Source organism: Tursiops truncatus, chromosome 12 (assembly GCF_011762595.2).
Source record: "Tursiops truncatus isolate mTurTru1 chromosome 12, mTurTru1.mat.Y, whole genome shotgun sequence".
Lineage (NCBI taxonomy): Eukaryota > Metazoa > Chordata > Mammalia > Artiodactyla > Delphinidae > Tursiops > Tursiops truncatus.
In genome coordinates, this window is record NC_047045.1 from 83970996 (window position 1) to 83985827 (window position 14832).

The 14832-nt window shown below is 37.7% G+C and overlaps 1 protein-coding gene across 2 annotated transcripts in view; it reads left to right on the forward strand.

Annotated features, from left to right (window-relative positions):
- The window catches only part of PACRG (parkin coregulated), a 515005-nt gene that overhangs the window by 268765 nt on the left and 231408 nt on the right, over positions 1-14832 (forward strand). For both annotated transcript variants that reach the window (XM_019951495.3, XM_073789813.1), the window contains exon 3: positions 12619-12790. In XM_019951495.3, the coding sequence (XP_019807054.1) occupies positions 12619-12790 (172 nt within the window). The remainder of the gene's footprint in view (positions 1-12618; positions 12791-14832) is intronic.

Consider the following 14832-nt stretch of genomic DNA (forward strand, 5'->3'; position numbering starts at 1 on the left):
CTTTCAAAAATGTCTTTAAAATGTGATTATTTATAGTTTTTCTATCAAAAAGGTATCTATATATGCATCTTCAATCTGAAAATTCACATCTTTATTCAATTTTGAAAGAGTCTCAACCATTATTTCTCCAAATCCTCCTTTCTCCATACTCTGTCCTCTCTGGAACTCCCATGAATCAAGTGTGGGAGCACCTCAGGTTGGGACTTATCTGCATCTTTTCCATTGCCCTATCTCCCTGTGCTGACTCTGTGTTGGTCCCTCAGTTCTGTGATCCAGACCCCTCTTCTCTTTTCATTTGCGGCCAATCTATTCTCCAAACAACTATTGGATTTTAAGGTTAATGATACTATATATTTTCTGTTATGCAAGTATTAACATTTTTGTATTTGCTTTTATCTGGGCCCCAAAAGTTTCCTTTCAGTGGTCAGAAAACAATTTTTTTTCTTAATTCCTTGACTTCCTTGATTAATTCCTTAATTCCTTTGGGTTTCTGTTTCTCAGATGAAGTTTTTCCCATCAAGAGCTTTGTCAAACATTAAGCTCTCTTTCTATTTCCACAGACTCATGGGAAGAGAGTTTCTGGTCCTCTTTTCACAAGTTGGACAGCCCTTCAAGGGTCCTGTTGGGTGCAGGAGTTTCAGCCCTTTTCTTGCAAAGCACCCTGTTTTCCTGAACTCCTGAGACTATAAAGGCTCATTTCCAGTCTTCTGATCTGGTCTGTGTCTGACACAGCCTAGGGTCATGTGGCATCACCCTGTGACTCTTGTTTTTGTCTTTATCTCTAGCATCTGAGGATTTCCTGACCTCAACTTTGAATTTAACACATTTTGGTGTTTATTAGACTTTATAACAGTTTAAGGATCCACATTATCCTTGTCTGCCATCCTGCAAGAAATCTCCTTTTGACACCAAAGAACATTTTTCATGTTAAAAATTCTTACTTTTTGCATCATGTACTATAATAGGATTTTAGTTACATATTCGGTATCATTGAGAAAATGTAAAACGACATAAATTATTTTCAGTGACTCATCACAAACACATCCACACATTTGGAAAAGAAAAGTGCATCCATGTTTGAAATATATATATCATCTGCAAACATGCTTAATGCCTAAATAACTTGTAAGACCTCTTGCAATAGTTCAACAGCTGCCTTAAGGATTGAAAAGAGTAAGTTAAAACTTTATTTTAGAAATGTCATAATAAGGCTAAATGAGGTCATAGTATATTAATAGATAAGTACACTTTTTCAGATTTTCATGATTCTAAGCAAGATTCTCGGTTATTACTACAGGACTTGTAATAACAGATATTTTAAATGATATTCCATTTGCTAATTGAAGCAAGGATATGGAAAGTGTAAGAGTAAGTTTCCGATTTGAGTTTTTTTAATGAAAATCATTACCTCATCGTTTTTCTGACCTCTTAGTGCAGCGTTACTACCTGGCACATTTGTTATGGGGGTAAAAAGGCATATCTGATAGGACAGGTGAAGTTAGAATTGTATTGCTTTTGGCTAAAAGTCACTGTAAGATTTAAAGATCAACTTGTAGGTACTATGTGATCTTTAAAAAGTTATAAAACATAAATTTAAAAGAGAGAGATTCTGTGAGTAAAATGCTTGATGTTTCTGGAGTTAATATCCAAGCTGTTATCAATCAGCATTTTACCATGAAATTTGATCTGATATGTTTAAAACAGCCCTTGTTCTTTGTCTCACTTCATACAGTTTTCTTTTTATTCTGGAATTCTTGCATAAACTTTGAAGAGAGATTCCCAAATTTTATAAAAGTTTGAAACCTGCTATTTTTACAGTAATAGTAAAGAAATATAAAGTAAAATATTTGTTACTAAGAAATTATCTTAGAAGAAAAATAATTTACATAACTGAAAAACGTTTATTGCTAAATAAACAGTAAAAATTATCTTTTGTAAGTTTAAATGAATAAATGAAGCCAGGAATTTAGAAGACCTGTAAGGGATAGTAGTCACCATCTGGCAAATACACACACAAAGATAAATAAGGGATCTCCTAATTTATCTCTAGTTTAAAATCTGGTTTTAATCTTGAATTATTCTCAACATCTATATACTTTAGAAAGACGATCTTGTATTATTCCAATATATTAATTATAGATGTACATTAATATGTTTGTTTTTGATGATACTACGAACAACAGAAACTTTTCCTTCTAAAGTTTTAAAGGTAAACAGAATAGCAAATTAAACCCTAAATGATTTCTAATGAAATGAGGGTAAATAGAAGCACCAAGAAGCCCATCCTGATTGTCTGTTAAAATATTCACAAAATTCCTGAAATGTGAATAATTACTGCAATCTTAATAGAGAAAACATGGCATTTTATTTGTGGGATACCTAAGTTTATAGAAATGTACGTGCTTCTTCATGCTACAGGGTCAGTGTTCAGCACCAGCCCGCTGTGCGCTCTGCCATGGTCCCCGCCCTCAGCTCTAGATATGGCCATTCATCATCTGGCCATTGTTCCTGAGCTGAGTATGCTTCTCAGAGTTAGCTCGGAGGACAGATTCAAAAGGTCAGAATTAAAATTCAAACACATGCTTATTGAGTATTCACCTATTTTGTGCCAAACACCCTTCTAGGCAATGACAAGTTCCCTGAACAACAGAACTTAAGAAATTGCAATGTATAAATGATAAGGACCGCAAAGAAATCAAACAGGGCAGTAGGCAGTGGTAAGAGGGCCTCACTGAACTGAAATCTAGATGAAAGGAGTTGCCAGCAACTGAGAGGTCTGGAGAGAAAGGGAGGAGTGCATTCAAAGAAAGTCTCTAAGGAGGAATGAGTGATGCACCAGCTGTCTGGGGAACAAAAGGCACCAGTGTCTCCAGGGAACAATGCTGCAGAAGGACAGCATGCAGTGAAGGGAACAACCCACGTTCCCAGTGACCTTGGTTTTGTTCAATCCTTTGGTCCCTTTTCGGCTCTCATTAACATGATGTAATTGGCCTTGTGAAACTGTTTTCCCTGGGCCCCTTGACACCACACCCTCATCACTGGAGTTCATCCTTGATTTCCTTCCTTCAAATTCTGCATTCAATCCATCAGCAGTTTGATCGATTCTATCTCCAAACAAGTCCTTATTTCATTCACTTTTCCGCCATTTTGCTTACTACCAGCTTACCCTAAGTCACCAACTTTCTTTACCCGGATTACTGCAACAGTCTCTTAATTGATCTACCTGTTTCCATTTTTCCCTTCCTATTTCCTTTCTCCATATGCTCGGGTCCCGACCTGCTGTGGCTCCTGACTAATGTCCCACCAGGGCCTCCCAGGTTGAAGAGAAATGGGAGTGAAGAAGCATTGATACCTTTATTGTGGAAAACAATGTGAAAACAGTGTGGTAGCTAGGAGGAGCTCTTCAGATAAAAAGAAAAATACATTAAGGAGGAGTCAGATATATCATGTCAGATATATCATTAAAAACAAAACAAAACAAATACAGACAAAGCTCTTGATTGTAAATGGAATGTGAGAATGTTTCCCAAGCCCTAGCCAAATCTATCAACTGAAACAGTATTAAAATAATAAAGAGGAAACAGAAGATATGCAAACAGAAAAGAGTTATGTACAAAAAAGTGACCTTGTGGCAAGTAGAGAAATGTCTACAGTGTTTAAAGAAGTTTTTGATCTCAAACTATACTGGCAATTTGTTATTCCATTAAGACAATAGATCTGAGTGAAATAGACATGCCAAATAATTGATAAACAGGTCAGAAGAAGAACTTACAAGAATTTCTGGTATGAATATGTGGTCAGTGAGCTAGAATGAGTTAAAGACACAGAGAAAATCTTTTTCTTTCTCAGTCTCTTTCACTCAGTCTTTCATTCAATTTTACTGTCTTGCAAATGCTCCCTCTTTTTTTTCTTTTCCTTTATCCTTGCTCCCATTGCTTTTCTTTCTTTTTCAAAACTTTTGAAATTAACAGTCATATGTATGCTTGATATTTGTTGTTTGAAGACATATTACAAAATGAGAGAGGAAAAAAACAAATCCAACTATAAGCTACTTAGAAAAGATATTCTTTTATTTTTTTTAAACATCTTTATTGGAGTATAATTGCTTTACATTGCTGTGTTAGTTTCTGCTGTATAACAAAGTGAATCAGCTATACGTATACATATATCCCCATATCTCATCCCTCTTGCGTCTCCCTCCCACCCTCCCTATCCCCCCTGTCTAGGTGGTCACAAAGCACCGAGCTGATCTCCCTGTGCTATGCGGCTGCTTCCCACTAGCTATGTATTTTACATTTGGTGGTGTATGTATGTCAATGATACTCTCTCACTTCATCCCAGTTTACCCTTCCCCCTCCCTGTGTCCTCAAGTCCATTTTCTACATTTGTGTCTTTATTGATGTCCTGCCCCTAGTTTCATCAGAACAATTTTGATTGTTTTTTAGATTCCATATGTATGTGTTAGCGTATGGTATTTGTTTTTCTCTTTCTGACTTACTTCACTCTGTATGACAGACCCTAGGTCCATCCACCTCACTACAAATAACTCAGTTTTGTTTCTTTTTACGGCTGAGTAATATTCCATTATATATATGTGCCACAACTTCTTTATCCATTCATCTGTCAGTGGACACCTAGGTTGCTTCCATATCCTGGCTATTGCAAATAGAGCTGCAGTGAACACTGTGGTACATGACTCTTTTTGAATTATGGTTTTCTCAGGGTATATACCCAGTAGTGGGATTGCTGTGTTGTATAGTAGTTGTATTTTTAGTTTTTTAAGGAACCTCCATACTGTTCTCCATAGTGGCTGTGTCACTTTACATTCCCACCAACAGTGCAAGAGGGTTCACTTTTCTCCACAAGCTCTCCAGCATTTATCGTTTGTAGATTTTTTGATGATGGCCATTCTGACTGGTGTGAGGTGATACCTCATTGTAGTTTTGATTTGCATTTCTCTAATGACTAGTGATAGTGAGCATCATTTCATGTGTTTGTTGGCAATCTGTATATCCTCTTTGGAGAAATGTCTGTTTAAAGCTTCTGCCCATTTTTGGATTGGGTTGTTTGTTTTCTTTTATACTGAGCTGCATGAGCTGCTTGTATATTTTGGAGATTAATCCTTGGTCAGTTGCTTCATTTGAAAATATTTTCTCCTATTCTGAGGGTTGTCTTTTCATCTTGTTTATGGTTTCCTTTGCTGTGCAAAAGCTTTTAAGTTTCATTAGGTCCCATTTGTTTATTTTGGTTTATATTTCCATTTGTCTAGGAGGTGGGTCAAAAAGGATCTTGCTGTGATGTATTTCATAGAGTCTTCTAACTATGTTTTCCTCTAAGAGTTGGATAGTGTCTGGCCTTACATTTAGGTCTTTAATCCATTTTCTTTTTCTTTTTTTTTTTTTTTTTTGCGATACGCGGGCCTCTCACTGTTGTGGCCTCTCCCCTTGCGGAGCACAAGCTCTGGACGCGCAGACTCAGCAGCCATGGCTCACGGGCCCAGCCACTCTGCAGCATGTGGGATCTTCCCGGAATGGGGCACGAACCCATGTCCTCTGCATTGGCAGGCGGAATCTCAACCACTGCGCCACCAGGGAAGCCCTCTTTAATCCATTTTGAGCTTATTGTTGTGTATGGTGCTAGGGAGTGTTCTAATTTCATTCTTTTACATGTAGCTGTCCAGTTTTCCCAGCACCACTTATTGAAGGGCTGTCTTTTCTCCATTGTATATTCTTGCCTCCTTTGTCAAGATAAGGTGACCATATGTGTGTGGGTTTATCTCTGGGCTTTCCATCCTGTTCCATTGATCTATATTTCTGTTTTTGTGCCAGTACCATACTGTCTTGATTACTGTAGCTTTGTTGTATAGTCTGAAGTCTGGGAGCCTGATTCCCCCAGCTCCGTTTTTCTTTCTCAAGATTGCTTTGGCTATTCAGGGTCTTTTGTGTTTCCATACAGATTGTGAAATTTTTTGTTCTAGTTCTGTGAAAAATGCCATTGGTAGTTTGATAGAGATTGCATTGAATCTGTAGATTGCATTGGGTAATATAGTTATTTTCACAATGTTGATTCTTCCAATCTAAGAACATGGTATATATCTCCATCTGTTTGTATCATCTTTATTTTCTTTAATCAGTGTCTTACAGTTTTCTGCATACAGGTCTTTTGTCTCCTTAGGTAAGTTTATTCCTAGGTATTTTATTCTTTTTGTTGCAGTGGTAAATGCGACTGTTTCCTTCATTTCTCTTTCATGTTTTTAATCATTAGTGTATAGGAATGCAAGAGATTTCTCTGCATTAATTTTGTATCCTGCTACTTTACCAAATTCACTGATTAGCTCTAGTAGTTTTCTGGTAGAGTCTTAGGATTCTTTATGTATAGTATCATATCATCTGCAAACAGTGACAGCTTTACTTCTTCTTTTCTTATTTACATTCCTTTTATTTCTTTTTCTTCTCTGATTCCTGTGGTTAAAACTTCCAAAACTATTTTGAATAATAGTGGTGAGGGTGGGCATCCATGTCTTGTTCCTGATTTTAGAGGAAATGGTTTCAGTTTTTCACCATTGAGAATGATGTTGGCTATGGGTTTGTCATATATGCCCTTTATTATGCTGAGGTAAGTTCCCTCTATTCCTACTTTCTGGAGGATTTTTATCATAAATGGTGCTGAATTTTGTCAAAAGCTTTCTCTGCATCTATTGAGATGATCATATGGTTTTTCTCTTTCAGTTTGTTAATATGGTGTATCACATTGATTGATTTCTGTATATTGAAGAATCCTTGCATTCCTGAGATAAACCCCACTTGATCATGGTGTATGATCCTTTTAATGTGCTGTTGGATTCTTTTTGCTAGCATTTTGTTGAGGATCTTTGCATCTATGTTCATCAGTGATATTGGTTTGTAGTTTTCTTTTTTTGCGACATCTTTGTCTGGTTCTGGTATCAGGGAGATGGTAGCCTCATAAAATGAGTTTGGGAGTGTTCCTCCCTCTGCTATATTTTGAAAGAGTTTGAGAAGTATAGGTGTTAGCTCTTCTCTAAATGTTTGATAGATTTCAGCTGTGAAGCCATCTGGTCCTGGGATTTTGTTTGTTGGAAGATTTTTAATCACAGTTTCAATTTCAGTGCTTGTGATTGGTCTGTTCATATTTTCTATTTCTTTCTGGCTCAGTCTTGGAAGTTTGTGCGTTTTTAAGAGTTTGTCCATTTCTTCCAGGTTGTCCATTTTATTGGTATATAGTTGCTTGTAGTAATCTCTCATGGTCCTTTGTATTCCTGCAGGGTCAGTTGTTAATTCTCCTTTTTCATTTCTAATTCTGTTGATTTGAGTCTTCTCCCTTTTTTTCTTGATGAGCCTGGCTAGTGGTTTATCAATTTTGTTTATCTTCTCAAACAACCAGCTTTTAGTTTTATTGATCTTTGCTATTGTTTCCTTCATTCCTTTTTCATTTACTTCTGATCTGATCTTTATGATTTCTTTCCTTCTGCTAACTTTGGGGGTTTTTTGCTCTTCTTTCTCTAATTGCTTTAGGTATAAGGTTGTTTATTCGAGATTTTTCTTGTTTCTTGAGGTAGGATTTTATTGATATAAACTTCCCCCTTAGAACTGCTTTTGCTGCATCCCATAGGTTTTGTGTCGTTGAGTTTTCATTTTCATTTGTTTCTAGGTATTTTTTGATTTCCTCTTTGATTTCTTCAGTGATCTTGGTTATTTAGTAGTGTATTGTTTAGCCTCCATGTGTTGGAATTTTTAGTTTTTTTCTTGTAATTGATATCTAGGCTCATAGCATTGTGGTCTGAAGAGATACTTGATACGATTTCAATTTTCTTAAATTTACTTGATTTGTGACCCAAGATATGATCTATCCTAGAGAATGTTGCATGAGCACTAGAGAAGAAAGTGTATTCTGTGGTTTTTGGATGGAATATACTATAAATAGCTATTAGGTCCGTCTGGTCTAATGTGTCATTTAAAGCTTGTGTTTCCTTATTTATTTTCATTTTGGATGATCTGTCCATTGGTGAAAAGTCCCCTACTATGAGTGTGTTACTGTCGATTTCCTCTTTTATGGCTGTTAGCATTTGCCTTATGTATTGAGGTGTTCCTATGTTGGTTGCATAAATATTTACAATTGTTATATCTTCTTCTTGGATCGGTCCCTTGATCATTATGTAGTGTCCTTCTTTGTCTCTTCTAATAGTCCTTATTTTAAAGTCTATTTTGTCTGATATGAGAATTGCTACTCCAGCTGTCTTTTGATTTCCATTTGCATGGAATATCTTTTTCCATCCCCTTACTTTCAGTCTGTATGTGTCCCTAGGTCTGAACTGGGTCTCTTGTAGACAGCATATATATATGGGTCGATTCAGCCAGTCTATGTCGTTTGGTTGGAGCATTTAATCCATTTACATTTAAGGTAGTTATCGATATGTATGTTCTTATTACCATTTTCTTAATTGTTTTGGGTTTGTTATTGTAGGTCTTTTCCTTCTCTTGTGTTTCCTACTTAGAGAAGTTCCATTAGCATTTGTTGTAAAGCTGGTTTGGTGCTGCTGAATTCTCTTAGCTTTTGCTCATCTATAAAGGTTTTAATTTCTCTGTTGAATCTGAATCAGATCTTTGCTGGGTAGAGAATCTTGGTTGTAGGTTTTTCCCTTTCATCACTTTAAATATGTCCTGCCACTCCCTTCTAACTTGCAGAGTTTCTGCTGAATGATCAGCTATTAACCTTATGGAGATTTCCTTATATGTTATTTGTTGCTTTTCCCTTACTGCTTTTAATATTTTTTCTTTGTATTTAATTTCTTATAGTTTGATTAATATGTGTCTTGGCATGTTTCTCCTTGGTTTTATCCTGTATGGGACACTTTGTGCTTCCTGGACGTGATTAACTATTTCCTTTCCTATGTTAGGGAAGTTTTCAACTATAATCTCTTCAAATATTTTCTCAGACCCTTTTTTCTTCTCTCCTCTTCTGGGACCCCTATAATTTGAATGTTGGTGTGTTTAATGTTGTCCCAGAGGTCTCTGAGACTGTCCTCAATTCTTTTCATTATTCTGCTCTGCAGTGGTCATTTCCACTATTTTATCTTCCAGATCACTTATCTGTTCTTCTCCATCAGTTATTCTGCTATTGATTCCTTCTAGAGAATTTTTAATTTCATTTATTGTGTTGTTCATCATTGTTTGTTTGCTCTTTAGTTCTACTACGTCCTTGTTAAACATTTCTTGTATTTTCTCCATTCTATTTCCAAGATTTTGGATCATCTTTACTATCATTACTCTGAATTCTTTTTCAGGTAGACTGCCTATTTCCTCTTCATTTGTTTGGTCTGGTGGGTTTTTACATTGCTCCTTCATCTGCTGCTTATTTCTCTGTCTTCCCATTTTACTTAATTTACTGTGTTTGGAGTCTCCTTTTCGCAGGCTGCAGGTTTGTAGTTCCCGTTGTTTTTGATGTCTGCCTCCCTTGGGTAAGGTTGGTTTAGTGGCTTGTGTAGGCTTCCTAGTGGAGGGGACTGGTGCCTGTTTTCTGGTGGGTGGGGCTGGATCTTGTCTTTCTGGTGGTCAGGGCTGCGTCCGTTGGTGTTTTGGGGTGTCTGTGAACTTAGTATGATTTTAGGCAGCCTCACTGCTAATGGATCAGGTTGTGTTCCTGTCTTGCTAGTTGTTTGTCATGGGACATCCAGCACTGGAGCCTGCTGCCCTTTGGGTGGAGCTGGGTGTTGGCATTGAGACAGAGATCTCTGGAGAGCTCTCACCGATTGATATTACATGGGGCCTGGAGGTCCCAATATCCTGAACTTGGCTCTCCCACCTCAGAGGCTCAGGCCTGAGACCCGGCTGGAGCACCAACACCCTGTCAGCCACACGGCCATGCTTCAAGCTAATTCGTCCTCCAGTCCCAGTGACCCAGCCCAAATGGTAAAACTGTTTGCAAATCTCTGGGATCAGGTATCTTGGATGTTCCTTGTCCTGCGCGCAGCACTGCAGTAAGCAATAGTCTCCCTCCAGAGTGTGACAACCAGACATGGCCCACTCCCTCCAACATTCTCACAGCTTTGCTTCTGGCGCTCCACCTAAAAAAGATATGCTTAAACATAATGTCAAAGGAAGGAAGAAAGTAAAGTATGGAGAAAGATAAAGTAGACAAAACAGTGATAGCAATATTAGAATTAGATTAGACTAAGACAGACTGCATTAATAATGATAAAGAGGATAAAGACAGGAGGATAAAGGGACCAGTTCACAAGGAGATTACAATAATGCTGAACCTTGACATGCCTCACAACATAGCCTGATAAGTAGTATCATGTCCTGCAGCCAGACTGCTTGGGTTTGGATCCCAGCTCTAGCACTAACTAGCTGCAAACCTTAGGCAAGTTATTAAACCTCTCTGCGCCTCAGTTTCCTTATACTGAAAATTGGGTTGCCAGTAATACCTACCTCTTAGAACTGTTATGAGGATTAAGTGAACTAATACACATAAGTATTTACAATAGTGTCTGGTATCATAAACTTGGCTTTTTTTTGTTGCTGTTGTTGATGTTGGAATTGTTGCCCCAAATCACACTAAAAAAAAAATCCAACAAAATTCCAAAGAAAAATTGGCATGTCAGTAATCTTAGTAGGAGATTTTTAACTTACTTCTCTAAGATACATATGTTTTAAAATATTTGAGAATACTGTGAGATAGCTCCAATAAAATAGTAAAACAGGCTTTATCTTTCAAATCATCAGACACAAAAATGTAAAGAAAACAATCCACATAACAAAAATACACAGTTGAAAGGAAAAAGTAAATGAAAAATGAAATTCAGAGACCAAAAAATAAGATGACAGAAGTTAACTAGACATAGCCATAAATGTGAATGCTTAATATATTAAAATACAAAGTCTTAGATCATATTACAGTAGAAAATTTAATGATTTTCTACTTTATAAGAGACATATGTAAAACTGTGACAATGGGCTTAAAAATTTAGCAAAATATCAAAAGTACAAGTCAAAATATAGTACAGATGACACTTTTATTATGAAGTTAAGTTACAAGGTAAAATTATAGGTAACAACATTGTATAATACTTTTGGAGCTGAATGATGTAACAATAGTTTTTAATTGTGCAAAATAATGTTCTAAAGTGTTCTCAAATACACAACAATCCTTGAGAAGGTTGGTATTAAATATATACTTCATAAACTTTTACTATGAATAAAGCAACTTTTACAACTATTGAAGGAATGTAAAGTAAAGCATATCTGTACATACCTCCATTTAGGATTCATTTTCCAAGCTCCGCTTCTCAAAGGGCATGAATATTAGAATCTGAGTGCTTACTTCCTTAGTTGGCTGGGTAGTTCATGAGCAGTCTGGAGACAGACCTCCTGCTTGGAGAATTGTAGGACATTTGATTCACCCAGACTTATAGTAAGCACTCAGAAATGTGGTTGGGTTGTTATCAGTTACTCACACCCAGGCCCAGGCAGGCACATGGCTAGAAACTCCAGAATGCTGGGAGACAACTGGAGGGTATGAAAACCTCCTAATGTAAAAAGGTTTCTCTGAGGTCTTGGTGGGCTCCTCACTTAATTTTATATATATATATATATATATATATATATATATATGGTGATAATTGGAAGCTGGGTACCTTCATAAAGACATGAAAATCAGGGAAATTTGCACCTCTTACTGGGAACACTGCACCCTTTGCTCTGTAGGTGTGTTATATCCACAGTCTGTCTGTTGGCCTCTTTCCATCCATGATATCACCATCATTCCTGTCACCTTGCGGGTAGAAAGTCAGGTCATGGATACTCTAGATAGTAGAGGACCCAGGCTAGAGCAGATCTACATGTGAACAGCTGCCAAAGTGCCATCTCTTTTCTCTGTTCTGGAAATTTTGTTCCTATTCCTTACGGTGCTTGATACTATTGCAAAGATCTGGACAAGAGGTCATGCAAGCATTATTGAGAGTGAAGTATATAGAAGTGGAAAAGTGGTATATCTCTGGCCCCAGAAGAAGCAGAGGAGAGTTTGGGATATTTTAATTCTGAGGGGTCCGTGGTCTGTTTAGGTTCAGCTCAGTGTGTGTCTTCCATGGAATCGTATTTTACCCCTTACTCTCATATTTGCCAGGTCCTGAAGAGACATATCTCACAAGAATATATTAATGTGCAATACCTATTAGAGTTTTGTTAGAAATTCAGATGTTAATCTCCTTTCAACTGTTTCTTTCCCATTTTATTCTTTTATATATATATATTTTTTCAGCATACATACCATGGACTTTTTGAATCCCTTTTCAGTATTGCCTTTGTGCCAAATGGTAAAAAATTAACCTAAGAACCCCCCCGAAAAGTACTAAAATGCTCCCAATGTAGATTATTAATGATTTTAATCTGTTACTATTTAAAGGTCAATGATTTTAACCTCATTACTACTAGATTAAAGACGTGACAACATACTTCAGGTTGTTACGTGAGTTGGCTAATAAAATCTTCCTGAAGTTCTGAAGAACTTGCTTCTCCTAAGTTAGTGACAGCTTCACAGTTGGCCCAGCCATGCTTTGCCTCATTGTTGTTTTCACATAGCATTTTTTCTCTGTCCTTTCAGGTGGAAATTGAGAAGCTGGATTACCATCATTATCTGCCTCTGTTTTTTGATGGGCTCTGTGAAATGACATTTCCCTATGAATTTTTTGCTCGGCAAGGAATCCATGACATGCTGGAACACGGGGGGAACAAGATTCTTCCTGTCATTCCACAGCTCATTATCCCGATAAAAAGTAAGTGAACAGGTAAAAAAGCATCACTCACTTTATATGGTGCCACTTTTTGACAACTTGCTAATTAAGCAATAAAACACAACAGACTGAGGCTATCCCCAGGTTTTGCAATAATTTTTATAAATTGACTTATGGGGCCAAACATCCCAAATCTCCTAATATATCCCATCATTGATACTGCGGTGCAGCTTAGCGACATAAATAAACTAAATTGCATGGGGTTTACACTAACTTAAAATGTTTCATAGTAAAGACATAAGCATAAACATTAATTTGTACATTCATAAGTAAAGTGTATAACATACAATACAAACACAATTATATTTAGTATCTTTTATGCAGCAGAATTCATAATTTTAAGAAAAAAAGTCTGGAATAGAGAAAAGATCAATGTTATTAAATACTTGAACTTTTTGTCACAGTGGATTATCTGGGGGGGTCCCTTGAGTAATCCTGTCACTGGCTTTATCTGTTTGTCTATAAAATGAGATTGTGCTTCCTTTTTGTGGTCAATTTATTCTGGCCTGAGTCCCTACAGACTAGTTGGCTGAGAGCACCCCTTTAAAAGTGTTTCTGAGAAAAACAAATACTGTACGCTAACACATATATATGGAATCTAACAAACAAACAAAAATGGTTCTGAAGAACCTAGGGGCAGGACAGGAATAAAGACACAGATGTAGAGAATGGACTTGAGGACATGGGGAGGGGGAAGGGTAAGCTGGGATGAAGTGAGAGAGTGGCATGGACATATATACACTACTAAATGTAAAATAGAGAGCTAGTGGGAAGCAGCCGCATAGCACAGGGAGATCAGTTCGGTGCTTTGTGACCACCTAGAGGGGTGGGATAGGGAGGGTGGGAGGGAGACACAAGAGGGAGGAGATACGGGGGTATATGTATATGTATAGCTGATTCAGTTTGTTATAAAGAAGAAACTAACAAAAATAAATAAATAAGTAAATCCAGGAGAGAGAAAGAATTGAGGTGAAGGACAGATGAAGATGTATGGCAAAATGTTGATAACTGTTAAAGTTGGGTGATGGGTATGTGGGTTCATCATTCTCTTTACTTTTGTATATGTATTTGAAAATTCCCATATTAAAAAGTTTTAAGAAAAAAAAGTGTTTTCTGAGATGTTCATTGTCCAGTGCAATGGCATCTCATGGCCCCCAGACAAGACCCTTAGCCACTTCCAGTCCAGTCTCCTCACCTAGCTGCCATCCTGCTGACGGCCCTTGAAATAGAGCCACCCTACAGTGACGAGATTCCAGCCTCTTCTCAAGTCCAAATGGCCAGGACTGGCCCCCTCTGCTATCCCCTTAAGCCCCCAGACTCTGCCTGCACCAGAGTTGCTGACCTGCACTGTTGCTGCTGCTTCAGCTTTTGTCACTGCTGCTGATTGAAAAGCAGAGGTTGGTGCCTCTGAGCAGGTCATGGGCAGAGGAAATCCCACCCTTTCCCAGCCAGAGCTGCCCCAGGCATTTTACCCACTGGCTCGGGGCCCAAACACCCCATGGCTTCAGAGGAATGAGCAGGTCCCTGCTTCCCCACCCCAAGTTCCACTCACTCCCAACTCCAGGATGGACCGCTGCCCAGGATGATTGACGGTATACCTGCCTAGTCTCCTAGGATACAGGGGAACCCCATCCTCACTGTCTCAGAGGTAGTTTTGCCATATGGTTTGGCCAAAACAAGAACAAAATAGTTCAACATTGGGTCATTTCCCACAGTCTGGATTACTTAATCTGATCTGTGGTCCCTAGTTTATTGATTCGAATTAAGTGTCATTAGAGTTCTAGAATTTTGGCAGTTCTTCCGTCACTATGTAAATTGAGTCAACTTTAAAATTTGCTCTCATGTCTTTGAGATTTCTGTAAGAGATATGTAACTGACCGCTTCCAATTTCCACCAAGACATAGAAAGTGAAACCAAACAAGAGGACAGTGATACCTGCTATGAAAAGCAATGTGGAAAGAAAAACGACTCTTCAAAAGCGACTTTATTAAAAACCAATTTTCCTTTCCCCTCATGCATCAGCT